The sequence below is a fragment of the Camelus bactrianus genome, chromosome 10, assembly GCF_048773025.1.
Source record: "Camelus bactrianus isolate YW-2024 breed Bactrian camel chromosome 10, ASM4877302v1, whole genome shotgun sequence".
Lineage (NCBI taxonomy): Eukaryota > Metazoa > Chordata > Mammalia > Artiodactyla > Camelidae > Camelus > Camelus bactrianus.
Genome location: NC_133548.1, coordinates 15,043,137 through 15,069,193, shown reverse-complemented (window position 1 = coordinate 15,069,193; position 26,057 = coordinate 15,043,137). Strand labels below are relative to the sequence as shown.

Sequence of the window (26,057 nt, the reverse complement as noted above, 5' to 3'; positions counted from 1 at the left end):
AGAGGGAAGAAATGTTTATTGAGTACTTACTGTGAGTCAGGCACCAACATGGTGTGAGCTGAGAGGAAATCTCTGCGGGGAAAGCTTAGACAAAGAGGCAAAAAAAAAAAAAAAGAACAGAGCGTAAAGAGCCTTGAAGGTCAGGTCAAGGAGGTTGGCTTAGCTGGTTTTGAGAGCAGAGGCTGTCCAGATCATGGGTTGAGTGGTGCCCTGGTACATTTCTTTTCCCCAGCTCCCACTTCTCATCCAGGCCACAGAAAGTAGAACACCTCACCCTCTGGGGCCTCAACAAAGCCCAGAATAATTTTCTTACCCAGATTCCTCTTCCTGTTTGTATCTGGTTGGATTCTGAGGGGTCCCCAACTCCCCAATGCTGGTACATGTTGTCCTAGGAACTGCCAAGGGCATCCTCCCCAGCCCTGTGCACCTGTCCCTTCCGGCCTTGACCTCCCCACCCCACCTGCCAAGTACTGACATCTTCCATGAGTACAAGCCCAAGGGGATCATGGTCCCACAGTCAGGACTGCTCTGCCTCTCAGAGTCTCCAGCCTGCCTGGCTTCCCCTCCAGGAGCCACATTTCCTGCTCTCGGCTGCTCCAGAGCTGCCAGAAGCCTCAGATCAAAAACAAGCCCAGCCCCATTTCCTCTGTTTAACTGTTCAAGCTTCTTGCAGAATCCCTGGGACAGGGCCCTGCAACAGCCTCCTTCTAGAAGAGGCCTTGGCCTGGCTGGCAGAGTCTCTGCTAGGCCACAGCATACAGGATCCACCTTGATGATGGACTGGAGGGAGAGCCCCTGGGAAAGGGGATGTCAAGCCTCAGTGGCATCACCTGGCTATATCCCCAATCCTAGAATGGCAATGGGATGTCTTATTTAGGGGCACAGACTCTGGGGTGAAATTCTTACTTCCCCACTTACAGGCTGGGTGACTTTGGACAAATGAACTTGGCCACTCTGTGCCTCAGTTTCCCCATCTGTAAAAGGAGGAAAATAACAAGATCTACCTCACAGAGGTGTGACAAGGATTCATGAAGTTTCCTGGCACAGAAATGTCCAAAAAATATTAGCTATTGTTTCATTATTACTAAGTATTAATTATTCATAACATAGCATTATTAATTAAGCAAATGTTTACTGAGAAATACTATGTTTCAGCCACAAGGGACACAAAGTACCAGATGGAGGTTTCTAAGGGCTGGGATGGCATTGTATATATCTCAGGGTCTGCAGGTTCTGTCGTGGAAATGTTTATTGAACTGAACTTAACTGACACCCTTTCTGTCCTCAAGAAATTTACAGCCTTTCTAGGGTAACAAACACGTAGAGTGCTAAAGAAGTAATTATAGAGCAGTGTGATTGAAGAGTGCTTGAGGAAGGTACAATTTCCATCCCAGAACCAATCCTAACAATAAAAAGTGTCTGCCTTACTGTGTATGTACCAAATCCTCACGATGGCCTCCAAGTTCAGCCCAGTGTGGCCTTTTTTGCTATTCCTGAGACGCATCAAGTACATTCCTACTCAGAGGGCTTTGTTCTTTCTGTTCCTTCCACCTCAACTGCTGTTCTCCCAGATACTCACATAGTTTGCTCTCTCGATCCACTCAGGTCTGTTCTTAAATGTTACCTCCTCAGAGAGGCTTTCTCCAAGCCCCCTCCTTAAGTAGCACTGCCGTCATCATTCTCTTCCCCCTTGTGGTTGGATTCATTTTTCTCTATAGCCCATCTCATCTCATTACCTGACATTATTTCATATATTGATTATTTGTTTCCTAACTGTCTTCCCCACTAAGCAATATGAGGTTAGAGCCCTGGCTCCTTGCATACACCTATATAGTATGATACAGTGCCTGATGCATAGAAGATACTCAATGAGGTTGGTGGGGTAGAGTTCATTGGTAGAGCGCATGCTTGGCATGCACAAGGTCCTGGGTTCAATCCCCAGTACCTCCGTTAGAAAAAAAGAAGAAGAAGGCATTCAGTAAACATTTATTGACTGAATTAATTTATAAACCCTTTCACCTCTTCTTATTCAATCCTTATAAAACTCCCCATGAGCTCATTTATTACTATTGCCCCCTTCCATATGACAGATGAGAGGACTGAGGCTCCAAAAATCTCCCTGACACATGTATTCATCAGTTTATCTCTTTATAGCCTACCTTATTCCAAAAAGGATTTCAGGTGACCTGGAGAGGTAAACCTCTCTGACCTGATCCAGGATGGACACTGGTAAGTGGCAGAAACAGTACGGGAGCCCACATCTTCTAGCTCCATCCTGATACTCTTTCCACTCCACCACTATCCGCGTGCCTGAGCCTGTGTTAGACGGTGTGGTGAGGGGAGAGAGAGCTGTGTGTGGGCAGGGCGCTGCCCGCCAATGCCCCGGGTGTTTGGGATGAAGTAGGAAACCTCAACAGGATGGAGAGGTGAAGATCAGAGTGGTTAGGTGGAGAGGAAGGCCAGGCGGGGGCCGAGGTTGAGGTTCAGATTCCAGCCTGGGCAGGCCCACTGGCTGCCTAGCCGTCTCTTACTTGGTATCATCTCCTGGCTGCTGGGCTGGGCTTGTTCTCACCTGCCTCTCGCCCTCCTGGCAGCTCCTCTTCCCAGCCAGCCTCCTGCCCCGGCCAGCGGAAGGCGCCTACCAGGCCTGTGGTCCTCTCCGGGGGCAGCCAGCCGGCCTCTCGCAGGGCCCCCTGGTCAGGAAGTGCCGAAAGAGGAAGAGAGTCGCCGGGCAGGATGAGCGCACTGGGGGCCGGCCACAGTGCCGGGGGAGGCTGCGATGAGGCTGCAGCTCTGGGCCCCGTGGAGGCTCTGGAGACAGAAGAAGGGGAGCGGCCGGGGGCACTGAGGCAGATGTGGCGCTACCGTTCCTGGGATGTGCCACAGATCCCAGCTGAGGCCTCCCAGGCACAGTAGGTACTTGGGTGGCCCGGGAATGGGCAAGGGACCTCTTGCCATCTATGAGTCTTTTATCTGGCGTGGAGAGGGTAGGAGAAGCGAGGCCACCCCCTCCCTGTGTCCAGTGGCTCTTCAGAAGCTCAGAAAAGGGCAAAGGGTTTCCTGGCAGGGTGAGAGGGGCTCTGATGTTTGAAGTGCTGGGGGGCAGTGTGGGGTGCTGGACTTGCTGAGTTGACGGAGCTAATAGCAGGGAGATCTGGGAAGAGGAGCCCCCATGGAAGTGTGGTGTTGGACCCAGTGGGGTCTTCAGCTGCCTCTGGTCTCCTCCCTCAGAACTTGGTGTCAGAACTGTTGGGAAACTTTCCCAAAAGGATCCGTGCACCCCAGGAAGACTGTCAGGCCCACTTGTGGATTTCACTGCCACCTGGGCACTCGAGGCTGATGGGAGGGCTGGTGCCTACCCGCCTGGTCAGACTTTCTCCAGGCCCAGAGGAAACCTGAAGGAAGCTGAGAGAAGGTTCTGCGCTTGTGGACACTGGCTATTTCTCAAAACGGCAGGCTTGCCCACATGTCACAACTTCCAGCATTGGCTATACGTGGCTGGCTAAGGCTGGAGAACAGGCTGCCAGAACCCCAGAGAGGGTGAAAGTGAAGTGACACAGGATGTGGCTTCGCAGAGAGGAGTGCTAACAGAAACAGCGGGCAGCTGATATGGGCATCAGGGTGGCAGGATTTGGGAGGGAGAGGACCATACTCCCCAGCTTCCTGGCCTCCTTTTGTCAGCCCTGCAGGGACTATCAGAGGCTGTCCCCAAGCTGCTGATTCCCAAGCATGTGTGCTGACTGTGCCACCACTGACAACTGCTCTGGATCCAATTGCTTTCCTCATCTCTAGAGGGGGACAACCTCTGCTGGCCTTGAGGGGGTGTTTGTATGTGTCGGCAAGGTGTATTTCTGGGCAGGTGATGTGTGTGTAAGAGGGATGTGGCAACGTGTAACTGCTGGCCTGGGTTATATCTGTGTACAGGAAAAGATGTATATGTTTTCTGAGGGCATACGTGTTGGTGAATGAGAGTATGGTCCTTATGTGTATGTATTTTTGAGTGTGTAAGAGTTGTGCAGTGATTCCTGTAGTTTAAGCTATCTACAGATTCTGCTGGATATTGTGCTGGGAAGGTGCTACGAGTCAGGAGTGTACCAAAGAGGAACAGCTTTGAATGGCTGTGGAAAGATGAATTTGTAAGAGAAATGTGTTGTTGGTGTGTGCCAGGGTCACTAAGTGACTTTGGTCCTGGTATAAATTTCTGAGTCTGAGAGGCTGGGGTGGGAAGTGTTAGTTTGAGTAATAAATGAGCGTAATTGTGTGTGAGAGGCGGGTTTGTTCTGTGTGTATGGGGAGCACTGTGTGACTTTTAGTTCCGTGGGCGTGATTTGGGAGAGCCAAGGGGGTAGTGGTGGAGATTGGAATGGCTACGACAGGCACAGGGTGTGCGAGAGAGGTGTCTATTCCTTGTAGATGTGGGAGGGGAGGTGGTGACAGCCGCCCTCGCGATTGTTCACTTGTGAGCATGTAGGCTGTTTCGTACATGTAGGGGTAGAGGGGGCTAAGAGGAAGGGAAAAAATGATTGCGTGTGTCGGCGTTCGCGCAGTGCGGGTGTGTCAGGCCGGAGAGTCTATCTGATCCGGGCGGACCAGCCCGGGCGTGGGCGGGGCCTAGGGTACCCCGCCCCTTCTTGGCCCCGCCCCTGCGGGCGGCCGAGGTAGGTTGCGGCGGGGCCGGTGGCCGACAGAGGGCGCCGCGGGCCAGTGCCACCGCGCAGCGGAGGGGGCGTGCTCGGCGGCGGGCAGGCAGCGGCCCGGCCAGCTATGCGGGGTCCTGCGGCCGCGGCTGGCGGCACTTCCTGGAGCGGCGGCGGCCGCTTTCCGAGCACCTGGGCGTGGGACGCGGGGGCGCGCGGCGCGGGGCGGGCGGAGCGAGCGCGCTCCATGGCCGCGGCGGGCGGCGCGGAGCCGGCGTGCTGAGCCCCGGCCGCCGGCCCGGCATGGGCGTCTCCCGCGGGCCCGGCGCCGGCCGGGGCTAGGGCCGGATGGAGCCGCGGGATGGCAGTCCCGAGGCCCGGAGCAGCGACTCCGAGTCGGCTTCCGCCTCGTCCAGCGGCTCCGAGCGCGACACCGGTCCCGAGCCGGACAAGGCTCCGCGGCGTCTCAGCAAGCGGCGCTTCCCAGGGCTGCGGCTCTTCGGGCACAGGTGAGCGGGGCGGCGGCGGGGTGGGCACCGCGGCACGGGTGGATGTCGCGCCTGGCGTCGGGAGGCATTCCTCGGCCACCTCGGTACTGACACGGAGCGGGGTCTCCTGGGGCACCGGCGATTTGAGCTGTTCTGGCATTGGCTCGTGTGAGGGTCATCCCCCAGCGTCCGGGCACTGGCACCGAGTGGGGGTCATTCCCTGGCACCGGCAGCTTAGCGCGCTTCGTCTCTGATACTGAGGCTGGGGGGGCTTCCAACTCTCCAGCAGGGAGACAGAATCCCCTTAACCCCCTGGCACCAGCAGGTAGGGCCACCATGACTGGTCACGATCTTCTTCTTGATTGACACTGATGGAACAGGGCCCTCTCAATCTACTGGCGCCAGTGAGGTGGGCAGTCATGTCGCCACCCTGGTCCTCTCTGTGGTCGGGATGCCTACCACCACTGCACAGCATCCGCAGAACATGGCCTCGTTGTTACTACTGTCAGAACACATGCCTGTCCTGGACCATTGGTCACTGACTTAATCATTCAGCATTTTAAGCCTCTCCTTGGGGTTGGGGATGGCTGGTCACCTGTTTTACACTGCTCTTAATTAGGAGGAAGACCGCAACTTCTCTGCCAGGCAATGAGCATCTCTGCCCCTACTCTCTTCCAGGCCTGCTGGGAAAGAGATGGGGTGGGCTGCAGTCTAGAATCTGTGCTAGCTCAAGTTCCATCTTGCCCCCTCCCCCAGCACACCAAATGTCACCATCTTGTGCCTGTGACGGTTTTGACTGGGACTTTGGTGAAGAATTGGGGGGAGGCTGTGGAAAGATTGAGTGCAGGCAGCCCGTGGCGCTGGTGTTGGCCAGGAGCTGCTTCCTGCCTATGCAGCCCTAGTGTAAGGTAAGGGGAGGTGGAGCCCTGTGCGTACCCCCAGCTGGCTCCCTGGGCTCTTTTCTGACTGACCTTGTCCTTCTCCAGTGGCCACGAAGCTTGCAGCCAATCAGCTCAGGACCCCAGAGCCAACTCAGACTGGACTCTGACCACTTGGAGTCTGCCCAAGGTCTCCCTCTCACTTTTCTTTAGTTGTCGAGGCTTCATGGCCGTTGGCCCCCCGAGCTTTGCCCTGTCCCTTCCCAGAGGTGACTTCACCCACCAATAACATGAGCAGTTTTCTTTTGTATGGGTTGGTGTCCCTGTAAAGCTGACCTATGCCCTCTGCCTGCCTTACCCTAACCAGGACCCTGCTCTTTGCACCTGCACTGTCGCCAAGCACAGAGAGCTGGATCCTCACTCTGGCAGATGGAGCTCCATAGGCTCCTGTGAAGTCATGCAGGCTTCAATGTCATAAAAAACAGGGCAGGGTGCGAAGCTTCTTATACCTCTGTTTTGTCACCCACAGCCCTGCAAGAGGGAGCAGTTTACACCCAGCTCTGCAGGATGTAGCCTCCAGTGTTCACAGGCTTGTGAGGGGGAGGGAGGGGCTCCGCCAGAGGCTTCCTGTCGCTGCCCACAGGGTACCAAGTATTGGGCTATTCTGACCTGTTCCTGTGCCCCTTCTGAAGGGCACAGGTGTGCGCATGTAGGGATGAACCTCAGTCAGAGTCAGGAGGACAAATAAGAAGCAAGAGAACGGCAAGTACCTTTACATCATTCTCCAAAATAAGCAGGATGGATGTTATGTCTCCATTTTTACAGATGAGAAGAACACAGGATCAAAGATGAGTAGTTTGCCCATAGTCACATAGCAGGTGAGAGGCAGAGATAGAGTTTGAACTCCGGTCTGATACCAAAACCCACATCCCTTTCTCTATACCAGCTTCTCAAACAGAACATCACAATGACCTAGGGAGCTTTAGGAGATACAGATTCCTAGATCTTAACTTTGGCATGTCTGACTCATCAGGTCTGGAGGTGGGGCTGGGCATTTTATAAAGTTTCCCAGGTGTTGTTAAGGTGCTACTAAGTTTGAGAACCAAAGTGTTACTCTGAGGATGATAAGTGATCTGATAGGATGCTTAATGAGAAGAAAATCAAACAGCACCTCTGAAAGCACATAAGGAATGTTCCCTGCATTGTGCTGGGGCAGTGGGGCATTTAGAAGTGAATGTATTTGGAAAACCCAGTGGAGTCAGGGAGAGGGCAATGAGGGGGGAAAGACTCTCTTGATAGGCCTGGGAGCTCAGAGAATCAGGTGTCCACAGGGCTGACCTCCCTCCCCTTGCTTTGACTGGAGGGAGTGGGGACAGGTATTTGGAATAGTGCACCTGTCTTGGCACTGCCCCTTTAATGCTGTTTATTTGGTCCTGCCACCTTCGCTGGTTGCCAGTCTCAAGTAAAACTCCCCATGCCCCAGCTGAAACCAGTCCTCCGTCTTTCCCCCAGGCTTGGTGCTCATTCTCAGCCTGGCTCTTGCTGCTCGTTGGGCATCTGCCCTCTGCGTTTCCCCTGTCCTGCTCGCCTCCTGCTCCTTCCCATACATACTTCAGGCCTTGTGGCTGCGGGGTCTGCTGAGTGAATAGACAGTGGCTAGAAGGGAAGATCAAGGGTAACAAATAAGTTGGTGGTGCTGCTGAAGCTGTGTTGAGAATTCCACATTCAGATCTTGGCTCTGTAGTAGAGTTCTAGAATCGATTAGTGCTCTCTGCTGCGGGCTTGGAAGGGGTAGTGATGGTACATGGGCCGCGTGTTTGGCCACATCCCTGGCCCAGCCAGGTACAATGGTCTCTGAAGGGCAGCCTCTTTGGCACCTTCCTTAAAGAGGCTTTTCCCTAAAGCCTACCACAGCCACCCGCATCTGGCTTCACTCTCTTGGAATCTGGGGAGCAGCCTGCCATCTCTCCTTTTTATTTAGCCCAGTATGACACACGGCTGAGCCGTGCTCCTCCCCAGCTCCATTCCACCTTGCCTATCCTTGCTGGAAACCATCGGCCCCTCCTGGATGAGGAGGTATAGGCCCTGCCCTAATACCAGCACATCTGGGTTTTCCTCTGTTTTTACCTTTCGATTCTATTGGCCTGAGGGGTGGTCAGTTGGAAGTGGGATGAAAGTTGACTCTGCCTCCTTCTCGTCTTCCAGGGCCCACCTGGAGAGGACTCCCTAACCCTCTGGCCTGGTCCCAGCAGCCTGACCCTGGGCAGGTCATGCAGCCTGTGGATTAGCTGATTTTGCACTCCAAAGGCATCAGAAATTAGCTGGCACTTCACACATCTACACAGAAGGAGCCTCTGCACGCAGAGCCCTTGGGAGCCTGAGCGTTGGCTCTGCCACCCCTGCCCTTCATTAGTGCTTAAAGTCATTAGCTCCCAGAGGGCAGGAAATGCACTTGTGGAACAAGTTTGAGACAGTAGGTCCCATTTAGAGATGATGCTGCCCAGGGCCAAGTACGTATGGTCCTGAAGTCCAGGACAGCAGAGTGTGCCCCCCGGGCAGCCTGAGCAGAAGCAGCCCCAGTCAGTTGGGGTTGGTTTTGCAATGATCTGGAAGGGACTTGTTGAGGGATGCCTCATGTTGAGAGGCGAGAGCCCCGTTTGTGGCGCCAGGATGTCTGGGAGCAAATGGTGCCTCTCTGAAAGGTCTGTCTTGCTCAGGTGAATACTGGGAGAGGCCCAAGTGGCCAAGGGAGGCAGGTACAAGCCTGAGTCCCTGGGGTCCTGCCAGTTGGGGAAGAAAAAGGGGCCTCAGTGGCTGAGCCGTGCATTGGCTCACCTCGCCCTGCCCGCTCCCCACGTGCCAGTGTGAAGCCGGCCAGGTCAGGAACTCTGGTAGGATCCCACAGTCTTCCCCCAGTCTCTGGTTACAGGTCAGGGGAGGGGATAGGCAGCTCTTGTCATCTTTCTGTCCGTGTCATACTCCAAAAAGGTCAAATCTCAGGATGCAGAGCTGCCCAAGACTCTCACTTGGCAAAAAAGAGCGTGAGAGTGGGTGTCCTTCCAGGCAGGGACAGAGGAAGGACTGACTGACCCTGGGCAGCCCGAAGTCAGGAAGAGGAGGCCCAGCCTCCTCTGCTTCCTGGAGCCCTCTCCAGAATTCACGAATCACCCTCAAGCAGAGGGGGAGGCGAGTGGGCACACAGGCCCTGAGGCTTAGCCTGAGCTGGTCCCTAGGAGAAGCAGAGATTGGGTCCCTGTACCTGGACAAAAGCTAGAGAGTTTCCAGGTCTGGAAGCTGACTGAGAAGCTGCCCTGCACTATTGCTAGAGTGTCACAAGGGGGCGACAGCTACCACCATGGGGAGGGCAGTGAGGGGGAGAGTCTCTTTCCAGCTAGTCCCCTTGTGCCAGAAGCCTGCTGTGGGTGGAGCCACGCATACCTTGGGCTGCTGAGCTACCTGATGCTCTAGCTGCGAGGGCGGGGCCAGTCAGTAGGCGGCAGAAGGCAGGCTGGGCGTGAGCTTCCACATCACCTGGCCCAGCCCCTTTCCCTCCCAGTCCGCCAAGATTGGGGCCCAGTGAGGGGGCCTTGACTGGGCCACTGTCTCACAGCTAGCTAGGGGTTTTCTGGGACTTCAATGCCAGTCCCCTGACTCCAGGGTCATGTCAGTCTGCTCCACATCACAGGACCCCAAAGCCTTTCCTGCTTTCTGAGAAGTCCTCACTTGGTACCTTCCAACCTGCCCTCTGCCTCCCCTCCTCTCTGCTGCCTCTGCTTCTCACCTTGGAGGCTGCTGCCACCACCTGAGCAGTTCTCTAAGCCTGCACGGGGAGTCCGGGGGTAAGAAGGCGTGAACGCTGCACCTGCATCCAGGCTCACCAACTCCCCTTGTTCCTGGGAGAGATTAGCAGGTGCGCCTCTGGCTGGGGCCAAGCACTCATGTCTTCTCCCCTGTACTGCTTCCTCTGTGTTTCATGTGGGGACCTCTGATGCCTGTAGGGTTTCAGCATCACATAGGGCCTGAGATGTGGTTCCCCACCCCCACAGTTCTCAGCACAGGGCCTGCCTGGCACTCCAGTCATGGTGGGAGCCTTAGAAGTTTCAGGTAGGAAAAAACAGACCAGAGCAGCGACCAGATGCCCTTGACCTATCAGTCTGCCATCTTTCCTCTTCTGCCCTTTTCCTTGGCTGAGGTACCAGAGGCATGAGCAGGTGTGATGAGACCTGGGCTCTGTGGCCCAGGTAGAGGAGGGAGAGGCTGAGGTGATGGGCCCTCCCACCCCTGCTTACACTCCCCTGCCTCCAGGTGAGTGGTGTGCCAGCTCATCTTTCTCTGGTGATTAACAGTGGCCAGAAGCTTGTAAATCCATCCATTTCATGTAACCCTCTCAACAACCTTGTAGTTGATTTTATTCCCATTTTACAGATGAGACACCAAGGCTCAGAGAGGTCAGGGGCCTGGCCCAGGATTGTGCACCTCATGCCAGAGCCCAAATCCAAGTTATCTTTTTGCAACCCCAGGCTGGCCTACTTACTAGTACTCTTTTCTTTCATTCTTTTGTTTTCCCATCACCAAACTGCCATGGAGCCTAAGAAGGGGTTTGAGTGCTCCTTGAAATTGCGAGATTTTTGTCTTGTGTGGGAGTCAGGTGAGGCCCTTGAGGTGGTCTGTGCCTGGACCCCAAGGGAGAACTGCCGCCAGGATCCTAGCTTCAGAGGGAGCAAGGCTGGGCTGGGGAGACCCTTAAGTAGAGAGATCGGGGTTGTAAGCAGGTTGTCATCTGGCTCCCTGGCTGGATCTAGAGGGGAGGAGCAAGGCTGAGACCTTTTTATCTTGCTTTCAGAGTGCAAGGAGCAGAAGACTCAAGGGACATGTTCGGAGGAGCCCCTGATATCACCCTGGGGTCAGTGGGTGACCTGTGCCTGGGGAGAGGTGCTTGGGAGGAGGGCACAGCCCCCTCCCTCCGTCCCACCTTGCACCTGGCAGAACACCAGTTCAAAGCTCCCACTTAGAGGCCTCTCCCCTGCCAGGGCTGAGCCAAAATAGCTGTCTGGGAGCCTGGGCCTGCGCCGCCCACGCCCCAGCATCTCGTGGGTTAACAGCTTGCCTGTCTCTCCACACCCCCAACCCCCTTCCCCAGCTTGCTGCTGACATTTTACTGAGGCGGGGGTGGTTGTGAAAGGGGGCAAGCTGGTTCCTGCTCCCCCACCCACATAGGCACTCCAGTGACATAACCTGTCACCTGCTAGCCCTCCTCTGAAAGGCATCCTTTCAAGGGGGACCTTCCTTCCAGCCCTGCAGACATGGGGTTCCTACCGTGAGACTGTTTAAGGAACGCTTGGGGTTCCCTGCTGCTGAGACCCGTCCGTGGAAAACCCAGGGCAACTCTAGAGAACTATTCTTCCTCTGGGGGTCATTTTTTTTTAATCTTTTAAAAAGCATTAAATATTTTACCATGAGTAGAGTATACAGAATAATGTAACACCTACCACTTCACTTGGTCAAATCTTAACCACTATGCGTGTTTGCCTTAGAGATGGACGCCTCCGTGTTTCTCTCTCCAGAAGAAGCCACAACCCTGATTTGGGTGTTTATATTCTCATGGCTGTTTCAAATTTTTTCCTACATATGTGTGCATTCATAGCAACACATAGTGTTTTATATGGCTTTGCACTTGAGTTAAATGGCATATCATACATATTCTGATTTTAGGTTTTTCCCTCCATATTGGTTTGGAGATTTAACCGTCTTGAAACACGCGTTCTAGTGTGAACCCATTTTAACTGCCAATTATTATTCCCTTCTGTGACTGGCGGCTTCTTTGCCCAGTCTCCTGTTGATGGACATTTAGGTTGGTGGCAGGTTTTTTGCCGTTGCAGGCAAGCCTTCAGAGACTGCTGGTACACAGCTTCCTGTGTGTCTGTCCACCGGTGCTTGGTTACAGGGCGGTGTATCTTCAGCTTAGATAGTTGTTGCCAAGTTGTGCTCTAAAGTGGTCCTAATTTTTAGGCCTCTGGAATTATTTTCTGTCTTTAAGGTTTTGGTAAACCAAGGAATGGGTTACCATGAACAAACACTTTCTCTTTCAAGCTTGCAGTAGTCCCATGAGGAAGACAAGCTGGGTGTTATCCCCATAATCAGGTGAGGACGTTGAGGCCCAGCCAGGGTAAGAGACTTGGCTTGAGGTCTTAGAGAGCTGATCAGAGGCCAAACACCTCTGGACCTTGGAGTCCAAATCCTTAGAAAAGATCTTTGACCCCTATGACCTCTCTCAGAGATTTTAGACAGATTTTCTGCCTTTGAGGCAAGGGAAAAAAAACCCTGTGTGGAGCATGTGAAGCCTGGGAGGCAGGGCAGGGCCCTGGGGGTTGACAGCTGATTCTGAGAAGATCTTCAAGGGGTTGGAGGAGGGAGCAACTTGGTCAGAAGATTCAGAGGGGGCATTAAATTTTGAATGAGGGAGGTGGGGGTGGGGGGAATGCTGCTCCTGGCAGATGGGGAATGGGAGCCTGTGCAGACACAGGAGAAGGCAATGAGAGGGACGAGGCACAAGGGAAGGGGGACATGAGGCCAACAGGGACTTTGTAACCCTCCCAGCAAGGTGTCGGGAAACTCAGAGGGAGACATACCGGTATTCCCATCAGAGATCTGTTTCAGTGTGTGCCTCTGAGACAGAAGAGATCAGCCCAAACCAGCAACTTGTCCACCCAGTGCTGGCAGGAGGGCCTCAAGGGCTGGCCAGCTCCTGTCTCTCAGTGTGATCCAGGAGGCTGAGCCTGGATCGTTCTCTTTTCCCTCCATTCACCCTTCAAACCACCTCCGGCACTTCTGGGCCCTGGGGATGCAATTACGAGCAACACATCGTCCCCGGGGCGCACAGTCTGGTGAGGGATACAGAGTCGTAAATCAGTGCTGATGGCCCAGAATAGCCAAGAGAGGGCCTGAGCGTGGGAGCAGCTAACCCCATGGGAGAGGAGGCTGGGGAGAACTTTCTGGCAGGGCGGATATATCTGAGCCAACTCTGAAAAAATGAGAGGAAAAAGAGGAAGGAACGTTCACTGAGCAGAAGAAGAGAATGGGACTCCAGGTAGAGGGACTGCCGGGTGCCAAGTGCACAGGCAGGAAGAGACCCGTGGAGCTTTGTTTGACAGAAGCATCTGGAGGTAGAGTTAGGGTTTGAGAGCATGGACTCTGCGAGATGGCAGGCAAGGTATTTAATCTCTCTGTGCTTGAGTTTCCTCGTCTGTAAAATAGGGATAATAATGCTATTACTTTTATGAAATTAAGTGAGTTAATATTGTAAAATGCTAGAACAGTGTCTGGCACAGAGTGGGCTATATATTTGTCAATAAAATGTAAAAAGTATGAAAGAGGGATGGGAGAGGAGGCTGAGACTGTTGACTGGCAGGCCCAGGTCTTTACATTCTGCTCCGTTAACAGTAGAGCCAATCCAGGGTCAGTGGGCACTTTAGAATGAATTCTAGTGGCAGTGGGAGGATAGCTTGGAGGGGAGGCTCTGAAGAAATGAGTCAGTCAGTCATTAATTCCACACACATTTCTTCAGGGCCTCCCAGGAACCGGGCCCTGGGACGGGGACTCAGGATGTGAAGGAGAGAGAGACTGGGGTGGGGGGAGTTTCAGCATGGAACTTGGAGCTGGGGTCCTGGCTGGGCCCCCAGGCACCTGAGGCAGCCTCTCCTCTACCCTCCTTGCCCACACCCCCACCTTGTGACTTCATGTGGCCAAACCCTGTTGCCAGGTTTCATAAGGAAAGCTGTGGAGAGTGCAGAGTTGGCAGTGGCACCCAGCCCAGAAAGGGGCCTCAGCTGTCACTCTGGGTCCTCTGGAGAGAAGAGGAAGCAAGGTCTCTGCTAAAACAAAGCCAGCTGCCACCCCTTTGTGCCCAACAAAAAGAAGTAGCCTGGGCCTTGTGGTCAGCCCTCAGGTGCGGTACCCAAGGTGGAGGAAGCCCTTCTCTTCCCTTATGGCTCTGGCCCCTCCCCCATGGAATTCCCTGTCCCGTCCTCCTGAGCTGATCAGTGGTAAACACCAGACTCACTGCCAGACACCATGCTGGGCATGCCTGGATGCTCTAGACCAGGCCCCTGGCCCCCCAGGAGCTTATAGTCTGGTGGGTAGGAGGAACAAGGCATATGGATTTGAGAGAATCGGGACTTCCCAAGAGTCCCCTGGCTGAGGAGCCAGATGGGTGGTGTGGTGTCATCAGTGGGAGTGATGTACTCTTGGCTGGGCAGCTGTGAGCAGGTGGGATTTTGATATGAGGTGGGGAAGGAGGCCAGTATTCCAGGCAGGAGACATGACATGTGCAAGGACACAGCAGTGAGTTTGGGCTCAGCCAGATTAGCAGACAGAGAATAGGTTGCCTTGGTTAGAACCCAGGGTTGTGTCAAGATGGAGGAGGCCAAGTTAGTGTCACATTTGCTGGGCAGGAGGCTGTAGAATTCGTTCAAATCAGGAGTTCCCACAGTGTGGTCTTGGGGGTGCCCCTGACCCTTACAGGGGATTGGTGAGGTCAAAACGATTTTCATAATAATGCTTTCAGTGCTGCCCCGGTTTGTGCACCTTTCACTGTGTTAGTGTTTGTACTAATGGTGTGACAGCAATGTAAAGGGAAGCTGCCAGAATCTTGGCACAGACCAAGGCAGTAGCCCCAACATAGATACGTAGCCATTGTATTCTTCACCCCCCACTCACAACAACAAAAAATACCGTAAATATATTAATTTTATAAAGCCTAGATCCTTGAGTATATATCTTTTTAAATAGCCTGTGTGAAGAAATGTGAAATTTACATAAGGCACTTTTGCTGCAAACTGAACTATGATGGTTGTCTTGAAAAGCACTTTTGTGACTGAGTTGCAAGCTCTATTTGTCCCTTTTTTAAAGGAACACCATTTTGACTTGAAAGAATACCTGACAGACAAAAACCCTTCAGACTTAGGTATTTGGCAGACATTTTCTCAAAAATAAATGAAGTTAGCTTATCACTTCAAAAGCAGTATCAATATTTGTTGCTACTGATAAAATTTGAGCTTTTGAGTGAAAATCAGAATTTTGGAAACTTTGTATCCAGTATCCAGAGATCTGCCTAACTCGGTAAACCAATATTTTCGAATGACCAATGTTTGATGTTTCAAAATTCAAAGTGCAAGACAGACCAGTGAAAAGTTCATATCGTTTCAGATCCCATGTAGCTGCTGACCTTTGAGAAACTGCTTCTTGTCATATTTTGGTGTAGTAGCAGAGAATAATATCTGTAATTGCCTGAAAAGGCTAGTAAAATGCTCCTTCCTTTTCTAACTACATGTCAGTGTGAGGCAGAATTTTCTTCATATACTTCAACCAAAACAACATATCACAACAGATTGACCACAGAGGCAGGTATTAGTATCCAGTTTGTCTTCTGTTAAACTAGACATTAGAGGTTTGCAAAAATTTAAAACGTCACTCTTCCTGCTAATTTTTTTTTGTTTTAGAAGATACAGTGAATTTTTCATAAAAGTATGTTATTTATATTAACAGGTCATGGGCTTATTGTTTTTAAATTAACAAATAGTATTTTAACCATTACTCAGTATTAATTTCTAATATGGTAAATATTAATAGCTATAACCCCCATAAATGAAACCATTTGGGGATCTTCAATAATTTTTAAGAATGTATAGGGGTCCTGGGACCGAGAAGTTTGAGAACTGCCACTCTAGACCCCAGGGGCGAGGAGGGTAGACTGAGGGGTAGCATTCTGGGTGGCGTGAGTGTGACATGAGCTGGCCTCTCCTGGATCTTTCAGGCCCCCTTAGCAGGACTGAGAGGCCCAGCCCAGCCACTTCTGAGCTATGGGAAATCCCAGGCCTCCACCAGCCTCAGGTACCCTGGTGGTTCAGCTGGGACCGAAATGCCACTTGTACTGGGGAATTATAAGCCTCGTATCTGATAGTGCTTGTGAAAAAGTACTTTGTAAGTTGAGAAACACTCCACAGATATTTATTTTTGTGGTTATCCTGTCTGGAGCCAATGCTTAGCTGTCTCAGATGCTTTCCTCAGACCCCAGAAAACCTGACCAGTGGGTGACCCCCACTCCCCCCCGCCCCCGAAGCTGAGGCAGGGGCTGCGCTGAGACGGGTGCCAGGTAGACGGGAGGCTACTGGGCTGTTGCTCAGCCTGGCTCTGGGGACTTTGGGAAGAGAAGCCAGGAGGCAAGGCGCGTGTGTGCCCGCCCGCCCACCGCCGCCTGCTGCACTGCTGGGAGAGGAAGTGCAGTCGGTTACCAATCGGGTTATTTTCATAACGGCTGTCTCAGGCTGGGGGAGGAGGGTGGCGAGGGGGTGGGGGCAGAGGAGCAGCCACAGCAGCTCGCTCTCCAAACTAGGACTTGCTCAGCCGGAGGCCGGTAGCCTGGAGCTGGAGCTGGAGCTGGAGCCAGAGCCCGGCTTGCCTGCCAGCAGGGACCCTGGCCCCCACCGGCTCCCCCACCTCCTGCCCGCCGCCCTGCCTTCCTGATCAGGTCAAAGGGGCTCCCCTCAACCCTTCCTTGCCTTCTGCTCCCTCCTCTTCTGGATCTGTCTGGGTGGGTCTGGGTCTGGGTGGATCCGGGTGGGCCTAGGCACCACCATCCCCAGTCAAGGCTCCTGAAGCTGATGGAAAGGGAATGGGAAAGGGTAGGCTAAGCTCCTGTCCCTGAGCCAGGGCAGCCGCTGTTGAGGTAAACATTACTGGCCCAGTTGCCTCCTTCACCTTGCATCCAGGCCCCCCTGTTCCTCAGTGTGCATTTTGGTTTGGCTTGGTTTGGTTTGATTTGGGCAGGATCCCTTTAGTGAGTAAAGACCTGGAAACCCTGCTTTGCAGGCCCCCAGGCAGGCCCCCCGCCTCCTTCCCTGCAACCTCAGGGCTGTGGGAGCAAAGCAGCCAGAGGTGGCTCTGATCAGCCGTCCCCTAGGGAAGCTGCTCCAGGCCCCAGCTCTGGGGCTGCTGCAAGTGTGGCCACCACACACCATTCCCAGCCTTCACCAGGAAGAGGGGCATGTGGGGCCCTGCACACAGCGTAGAATGTGCACTCTGGCTGAATCCCACAGGGTGGCCTCTAGTGGCAGAGGAGTCCCTAGGGACCAGGCCTGGTGCCAGGGGCAGCAGGCATTTGTCAACAGCATGAGCAGATACCCAGGTGGCTCCTTCTGCCAGGCTCTGTTCCTCGTGTGGTGGGTGGTGGCCATCCTGGGTACTTCTGCTTCCCTTTCTGGATTCCCACCCCCACTGTAGGCAGAGACAAACCCCAGGGGGTGGCATGATCCACACACCCTGATGTCTGCTGTGGGTATAGGCCCTGCCATGTCCCTTCTCAATGCTGGGCATTGTCAGGTACTTTATACCATCATCTCATCTGAATCTCCCTTAGATTAAACCTTCTAAACTATGTAGTATCATGCCCATTTTGCAGATGAGAAAATTGAGACTCAGAAAAGTTTGTTGGTCAGTCCAGGAAAGCAGTGGTAAACATAGGATTCCAAAGCCCATGGGCTCTTCCACTGAAATGAACATAGGGGATGAGACAGTTTGGGCTGGGAGGCCAGGAGTCCCAGCCTTTCTAGCCAACAGCTGTTGAAGCTGGGACACTCATGTCCACTCACCCCCGGCAGCTGCCTCAGCTCGGCCGCCCGCAGCCGCACTCGTTGCTGTTCATCAAGGGTGCAAGCCAGACAGCACCGTGCATGTCTCTGTGTGGCATCCTCTGTCCTCCCCAGGCTCCCTGCAGCCTACCGGATGTTGATGGGGCCCATGAGTCCTTTCCCCACTATCCTCTTTGGGTGTGACAGGCTTCCCCCAGGTTCCCCACCAGGAGGCTGTGGGGCAGCTGTTTTTCTCTGCTGTTGGTGTCAGAACCCTGTAGGGCCTCCTTCGGTGACCTTTACATGTACTGTGTGGGGAGTGGAAGGTGACAGAGCATGAGGTGAGAGGAAGCTGCCGCTCAGGCCTGTGCTGTGGGAAGAGGCTTCAGAGCAGGCGGAGGAAAGGCTGGGACAGGCCTGAGATCAGGCCTGGCTTCTGACCCGACTCAGAAGAAGCCTCGGCAGACGTAGGAAGTCAGGAGTCAGGCAGCTGCTGACCAGAGGACAGGGGTTTCTATGGAGACCAGAGGAACAGGAAGCCTCGGGCCTGGGGGCAGGGAGTGCTGGGAGTATAGAGGCGTGGGTGCCTTAAAGGAGAGCTTGTCATAAAATGTCAAATCAGCCAGTCTGACAACCTCCTTGGACAAACAAGGAAACTGAGACCCATGAGGGGACTGCTTTGCAACGGTCACACAGCACCAGCCTGCCTTGCTCCCCCTTGTAGTGACCGCAGCTTCAGGCAGCTGAGGACACCTGTGGGCAGCATGTGGGCCAGAGCGCCAGGGAGCACTGTGTGGGGAGGTGGTGGGCAGGCAACCTCCTCCTCCCAGCCCCTCTTGTCAGCCTGGGTCTGGGGCAGCGGGCAGGGTCACCCCTCACCGCCACCGCAGAGCGCCTGCCGCCCCTCCCCCCACTGACTGTGGCCTTTTGTTTTCTGGGTGACACTAGCATCAGGTGGTGTGTTCGGGTGACTAATCTCCAGGCTGGGCAGCTGTCACGGGGCGGCCTGACCAGGCGGGTGGGGAAAGCTGACACCCTGGGGGAATGCTGGCAAGCCTGTGCTCTGGCAGCAGGGGGCAGCTGGGCCTTCGGGCTCCTCTTCCTAGGTGCAGAGTGGACCCCACGTCAGCAGACCTGGGTTCAGGTCCAAGTTCTGCCGCTGACCAACTGTGTGACCTTAGAGCCTGTTACTGCACCTCAGTTTTCAGTCAAGCCTCAGTTTCCTCTTCTCTGTAATGGAGCCATTGATCTGCTCACCTCAAGGGTGGCAGAAGGGCTCAAACGAGATGATAAAGGAAAGCACTTGGCCCAGGGCCTGTCTCATAGTAGGTGTTCAGTGAATGGGACCATTACTGTTCTCACGATGGCTCCCTTCCCTCCCCCACCCCACCATAAACCCAAGACACAGGACCCTTCTCTCCGCCACATCTCTGAGCACAGGCTTTGCCCTCAGGTGGAGGTGAGTTCCAGCACTGGCTCCACACCAACTAGCTGTGCACTTTGGGCAGGTGACCTCCTTGTGCCTCAGTTTCCCATCAAGACGGGGACATGATACAGTATTCTTTAGGATGTTGAGGTTTATAAAATGGTACATGTGTTTGTAAAGGGCTTAGTACAGTACCTGATGCGTGTGGGCACTCAGTAAAAGTTAGCTGTGAAGATATTGATTTTAGGAGGAAGCCAAGAGCTCTCCTGCCCTTCTCCCTGTCACCTGCAAAGGCTGGGGACTGTAAGGCAGAGGCCCAGAGCAGGCAGGCCCAAACACTGCCTTCACCACTCACTGGTCACAGGAGCTCACACACCTTGGCCCCCATCTGCCTCCTTCTCAGTACCCTCCCTCCCATCCAGGGCCCCGGCCTGCCTGACCCACAGGGCAGTAGCAAATCAAGCATGGGGATTGCGGGTGGGAGGAGTAGGTGCTGGACTTGCAGCCCAGGCCTGATTCCTCAAGCCCATCATCTCCCACCATTTATCCAGGGTTTCAATCCTCCAGGCCTAACTTCTGTGAGAGGCCCTCTGCAGCAGAAGTATTTCTCTCTTCAGCCCCAGGCAGATGTCCCTTGGCCATGGCTCAGACCTCCTGGTGGCTGCCAGGACCCAAGAGAGTACTTGATGGCGGGACACAGGTGGCCCTGGGCACTCTGGAGACATTGCCCCCCAGAAGCGTGCCAGGCTCCCTGCCCTTCCCCCACTATGAGGAAGAGGTGAGGGCCACTGTGCAGAAGGGGCAGTGGGCTGGGTGAGCTGGCAAAGAAAGTGGAGCCCATGTTCAAACCAGGTCAAGGTGGGTAGCTTGAGCAAGAACTGTCCCCAAGGCTCCTGCAGGAGGGTGCTCTGGGCAGCTCAGTGTCCGGAATTCTGAGCATTCAAGTTTCTAGCACTGGCTCCCTGGTCCAGTTGCAGTTCGCAGACTCCCTCAGTGGCAGAGCTGGAAAGGTTTTCAGACATCGCCCAGCACTTTTACACACAAATGTCTGCACTGTGCCTCTTCAGAAGGATGAGACCAGAAAAGTTCCTACCATTAGCCCTTCAGAGACAGAGCACGCACACACCCAGAACCCAAAGGCTCTCTCTTGGCTCAGGTCCCTTGCGGCTTCCCACACCAAGTCCCTCCGGTGGCTTCCCGCACTGTACAGCTGCCTCTCCAGCTCTCGGGGGCCTTGCTTCCCAGGGGCCTTCCATCCCTAAGGCAGATGTCAGATCCTCTCCATTTCTGACCCCAATACTGAGGCTGAGAGTCTGGGGGTCGTATCAGGACTGAACTTTTCTTCAGAGAGCCTCATTTTCTTACCATGGCTTGGTTCGTGCCATGTCCCTGGAGGGGACACGTAAGCCTAACCTACTCTGTGTTGGTGGCAAAATAAAGGCCCAACAAGAGAAAAAGCCTTGCCCTCAGCCCTTCAGTCTATCTAGGCTGACTGCAGGCTTCCAGCTTCCTTTTTCTTTTCCATCAGCTTCTGTCAAGGGAGTTGAAGTCCTTTAGGCCAGAGCTTTATGGATCATGGTGCCTGGACTGGGGGAGGCAAATGGGTAGCTGTACTCCTGGGGCAGCATGGGGCGGAACCAGGGAGAGCGCTAATGCATCCAACAGCAGTGGCTGTGGGCTCCCTGCTGGATCCTCTGGTAGCCCCAACACCCCATTTACATAGATCAGAGGCCACGTACCACTCCCTTTCCTCCTAAGTGTCCCTTCTCTGCTCAGAGGGCAGAGGCTGTGATTGGGCTTCTGGGCACAGGACAGGCCCTGGCCTGACCCAGCTCCTGATGCTCCCGGTCTCTGTGCCCAACAGCGACCCGCCTGCCCCTGCCATGGAGACCTTCTTTAGGAGACGCTTCCAGCGGAAGGCGCCAGGCCCTGGAGAGGGGCAGCGGCGGCCCAGTGGCGTGGGGCTGCCCACGGGCAAGGCCCGGCGTCGCTCGCCCGCCGGGCAGGCCTCCTCCTCGCTGGTGCAGCGGCGCCGCTCCAGTGCACAGCTCCAGGGCTGTCTCCTGAGCTGTGGCGTGGGGGCCCCACGCTCCAGCCGCCGGCGCTCCAGCACCGCACCCCCCGCCTGCAACCCCCGCTTCACCGTGGATGAGGTGCCCACCCCACAGCCTGCCACTGTCCAGGCCCAGCTTCTGGGCGCACCCCTGCTGTTGGCCGGGCTCGTGGGCATGGACGATGATGAGGAGGAGGAGGGGGTCCAGGAGGAGGAGGTGACAGTTGCGTCACTGAGCGCTGCCTGGCCAGGCACCAAGGGACCAGGGCCACCCTCGCATCAGGGCGCCCTGCCCCTGCTGCCTGTTCCCCGCTGGCGCCGGCGCCGGGCATCCTCCCACCTGCTGCCCGCCGATGTGGTGTACGACCACGCCCTCTGGGGCCTGCACGGTTATTACCGGCGCCTCAGCCAGCAGCGGCCCTCAGGCCAACACCCCGTCCCTGGGAGCCGAAGAGCCTCGGGTTCCACAGCTGGTCCCGGGATGCCTGCCCGCATGCGCCCACTGTCCCGCAGGCGCCAGGTAGCCCTGCGCCGCAAGTCAGCCGGACCCCAGACCTGGAGTGCCCTGCTTGTGTAGGTATAGCTGCGGCCAGCAGGGCGAGTGGTGTGACCTCTGGAGGGCTGCCGTGAGGGCCCCTGGCTCATTAGTGGCTCTGGGCCATGGTCTGAAGCCCGTGCACCACAGAAGGGCTGTGAGGAAGGCTCAGTCTCCTTGGGGATCTTTCAGAGTCTTGGGCTCCATGGGGCGTCCTCTACCCTCCCTGTTGCCCTCCCTGTCTTGGCCTGGAGTTGAGGTCACAATGAGGGCAGAGATCCCAGGTGAGAGGAAGGAAGCAGAGTCGCCAAGTGCTCAGCCAGCCTCAGCGTTCTCCTTTTCTGTAGGAAAGCCATCACCAAGTCGGGCCTCCAGCACCTGGCACCGCCTCCTCCTGCTCCTGGGGCCCCGTGCAGTGAGCCTGAGCGGCAGATCCGGAGCACTGTGGACTGGAGCGTGAGTGGCCCGGAGCTGGGAGGGGTAGATGGGGACCAGCCCTGCACCAGGCTCAGGGCCACAGGAACTGCCGGGGTTGGAGGTACTGTGGGCAGCTGCAAGAGGCCTGTGGGACCTTTGGGGTCAGGCCAGACTTTCTGGGGTGGCCACGGTTGAGCCAGTCCTTAAAGCAAAGGGACAGTGGGGAAAACAGGATGGAGCAAAGTAGATTGTGGTGGCTGGAGCAGATCTGTCTTGGGAGAGGGAGGGTTGGTGGGGCAGGGCAGGGGTGGACTGGTGGTCTGGGCAGCAGACGTGAACTGAGCATGCTCCTCCCATGGTTTAGGAGTCGGCAACGTATGGGGAGCATATATGGTTTGAGACCAACGTGTCGGGGGACTTCTGCTATGTTGGAGAGCAATACTGTGTTGCTAAGATGCTGGTGAGTGAGCTCGGGGTGGCACGCTGCCCCCTGGTGGTGGACCCGGGTCTAGAAGCGTGTATGCCGGCTTGAGTGCCCCTGCTGTGGGCTGCCCAAGGATGGCGAGAGGAATGGGGGCTGTGTCCTGATGCCAGGGCTGGGGCTTCCCTGCACATAGAGGGCAGCTTTGCTGGGGCAGGTGCCAGGATTTCTCTGCCTGCCGTGAGGCAGCATCCTGGATGGAGTTACCTAGTGCCTCAGGAGCCCTCTCTTTTCTGCAGCAGAAATCAGTGTCCCGGAGAAAGTGTGCCGCCTGCAAGATTGTGGTGCACACCCCCTGCATTGAACAGCTGGAGAAGGTGAGTATGGTTCTTAGGCTTTCCTGTCCCTCCCCTCTGAGTACACACAAGTTACCTGTACATGTACACTCATGTCACACAGACATCGCCTACCAGGGGGCCCTACTGTGCAGGGCGGTGAAGAACCAAGGACCCTGGAACCAAAAGGCCTGCATTTGCAGCCTGGCTTCCCCCCTTTTATTTGCTGCTGTGTCCGCACTGCTCAGAACAAGCCTAGCACAGAGTAGGACTCATTAACTAATACTCTACAAGATGAAGTAATGAATGATGGCCAAGACATAATTTTGTCAGTTCCCAAACTAACACTTAGAAGGGACCATTGCCTTGCGGAAGCTTCTTAACTCAGCTGTGTCTAGGCCGGTCCTGTGTAGCCCTGAAGCCAAGCTCTGTCCCCTACAGACTGCCACTGTAGAGACCATACCCCAAGGACCATTGTCCACAGCATGTGTGCAGCTGGGGGCACGTCTGGGCCCTTAGCTTCTAGAGAGGGAGGTAGAAGGAATGCTGGGCAGGGGGTTCCAGGCAGAGGGTGGGAGGGCTGCCATGGCCCTTAGGGTTCTCCAGGCAGCGGAAACCCAGACCAGCGTAAGAGAAATCCCATAGGCCTAGGAATGGCAAGAACAGGGCTAACATGGACTGCTTCCCCCACTCCCTGACTGTAGGGTGAGATTTCCCGCCAATTTTGCTAAGGCTGGAGCAGTTAGAAAAAGAAAAACAAATGTAGCCCCAGGCACTTGAGACCCAGCACCATCTGCTAAGGTGAAAATCAAACCAGGATTCCACAAATGAGCTAAGATCTCCAGGAACCAGTCAGCAAGCAAGGAGTGGGCTGCCTGTACAACCTAAGTTGGAAGTGCTGAAGGGTGAGGAAAAGTATAGGAGGGGTAAACCTTGGTGCCAATTTAGTCGGGGAGATAGATACAGAACTTGTGGTCTCCCTCATCCCAGAAGACTGGGCAGGGGAAGGAAAGGTTCCTTCTGGAGAGGCGCAGGGGTGCCAGAGAGCTTCTCAGTACAGGTGTCTCACATTCTCAGGGCTCCCAGAATGATTGGTGGCTTTCCTTACCTTGTGAGGATGACTCTGAATGACCCTTTCCTGGAGTGGGTGGCCAAACGCCTGACCCCACAAAGGGAGTTCTGATGTTTTGGTGATTGTTGCAATGTTTCACAGATAAATTTCCGCTGTAAGCCATCCTTCCGTGAATCAGGCTCCAGGAATATCCGTGAGGTAAGTGCCCAGGATAGTCAGGGCCCCAGTTATCCCGAGTGGACCTCTCTGCAGTGTCTTCAGAGTGCCACCAGGGGGTCAGCTCCTTCTAGACTGCTCTGGGGCCCAGGGTACAGGCTGAGACTCTGAGGCTCTCAAAGGGGCAGGCCTGGCCTGCCCTGCCTGCAGAGAGGTGGGGCACCAATGGCCTTTGTGCCTGCTAGCTCTCTCTGTCTTTCCTCAGAGCCTGAGCCCCTCCCTCCAGGCCATGAAGAGAAGTCTTCAGGCCCTTCTCACTTACATGTAGGACTGCAGAGAGCTTCCCTCAGTGCCATCCTCACTGTTGCTATATTGAGGGGTTCAGGCCATACTCAAGGCTCCCACCCCTTACTTACTCCAGTGATGCTTCTCTCCTCCACCAGCCAACCTTTGTGCGGCACCACTGGGTACACAGGCGACGCCAGGATGGCAAGTGTCGGCACTGTGGGAAGGTGAGGCCCAGTCCAAGGAAGCTGACTAGCCTGCTGCCCACTGGTTCTGGGCCCTGCGGCCCCCCGAGCCTTGTGTGGCCCATCCATCACTGACCGCATACCCCAAGTGCAGAGTCCCAGCGCCCAGCCTGGCTGTGGTGCTCAGTCAGTGCCAGAACACCCAGGCCCCTGGGCTGAGCCGGGGAGCAGAGGGAAAAGCTTTCTTCTAGAGCAGGGTATCTGTTCTGAAGTCAAGACAGAGCCCTTTGAGAAGCGTATAGACTTCTTTATTCATTAACTCAGCAGATGCACACTGAGCACCTACTGGATGCCAAGCACCGAACTGGGTAGCGGGTCCCTGTCCTCCTGGAGGAGGTGTAGCTCCCAGACACACTGCTGGCCATCTTCCTGAGCACAGTCCACAGTGATTTTGCTGACTTATTTGTCGTTTTCTTCTTGTGTGTCTCTCCCTCAGTAAGTGCAGGCTCCAGGAGGCTGAGAGGCCTTGTCCCTCTTTCCTCCATCCACTCTGTGTCCAGCGGCATCTGGCACACAGTAGGCCCACAGTAAACATGCATGGGATGAACAGGGGAATGAATGTGATTGGTACTATAAAGACTTGAAGAGCACACCACGTGGCCTGGTGGGTCTGGGCTTGGGAAGGAGGGATCCTAGTCAGGTAGGCGTTATCTGTGGACCCACTTCCAGCAGATCATACGTGCTACCCGACACTTTGCAATTAACTTCAGAGTCCTGGGTGCCTGGCTCAGCCTCCTGCTCTGTAACTGTAAACTCATTTTACAGTTCTTTTATTTTTAAAAAATGTGCTCAGTTTCTCTGGGTGGAGAGAGGTTAGTAACAGACAAGGACAGGTCTGCTGCTCTGGGCCCGGCCCCGGTGCCCTGACCACCCTGTCCACCCTAGGGCTTCCAGCAGAAGTTCACCTTCCACAGCAAGGAGATCGTGGCCATCAGCTGCTCCTGGTGCAAGCAAGCAGTGAGTGGTGCTCACCCTGCCCCCTCAGGCTGTGCCCTGGGCTATGCTGAGTTGGGGTCCCCAGGTCTCAGCTCTGTCCAGCTCAGCCACGCCCACCGCTCTCCTCTAGTACCACAGCAAGGTGTCCTGCTTCATGCTGCAGCAGATTGAGGAGCCATGCTCCCTGGGGGTCCATGCTGCCGTGGTCATCCCACCCACCTGGATCCTCCGTGCCCGCAGGCCCCAGGTGAGTCCTGCCTGCACATTGACAGCCCCCCACACTTGGGATCTGCCAGCCACCCCAACCCACTTGCCTTGTCAACAACACCCCTGCTTTCCTTGCAGAATACCCTCAAAGCAAGCAAGAAGAAAAAGAGGGCATCCTTCAAGAGGAAATCCAGCAAGAAAGGGCCTGAGGTTAGACCTGGGGCCCTGTGGGCAACGGGAGGGGAACAGGAGAGAGGGACCTATTTTTGGAATACTGAGGCCCCTGGGTTGATTCTACCAGCTTAGGCATCGGTGGGTCAGTTTGGACTCTGGGGCCCTGAG

General features: G+C 55.0%; 1 protein-coding gene across 18 annotated transcripts in view; it reads left to right on the top strand.

Moving 5' to 3' along the window:
- Positions 1–26,057, top strand: part of DGKZ (diacylglycerol kinase zeta) — a 40,621-nt gene that overhangs the window by 6,671 nt on the left and 7,893 nt on the right. For 2 of the 18 annotated variants that reach the window (XM_010964616.3, XM_045524139.2), the window contains exons 1-9: positions 2,722–2,912; positions 21,989–22,097; positions 22,423–22,518; positions 22,779–22,856; positions 24,028–24,084; positions 24,486–24,554; positions 25,458–25,529; positions 25,639–25,755; positions 25,854–25,925. In XM_010964616.3, the coding sequence (XP_010962918.1) occupies positions 2,737–2,912; positions 21,989–22,097; positions 22,423–22,518; positions 22,779–22,856; positions 24,028–24,084; positions 24,486–24,554; positions 25,458–25,529; positions 25,639–25,755; positions 25,854–25,925 (846 nt within the window). In that variant the 5' untranslated portion in view covers positions 2,722–2,736. Of the gene's footprint in view, positions 1–2,721; positions 2,917–4,864; positions 5,147–16,393; positions 21,680–21,988; positions 22,098–22,422; positions 22,519–22,778; positions 22,857–24,027; positions 24,085–24,485; positions 24,555–25,457; positions 25,530–25,638; positions 25,756–25,853; positions 25,926–26,057 lie in introns of those variants that run through there. The other 16 variants (XM_074372100.1, XM_045524137.2, XM_074372101.1 and 13 more) reach the window with 15 other exon arrangements.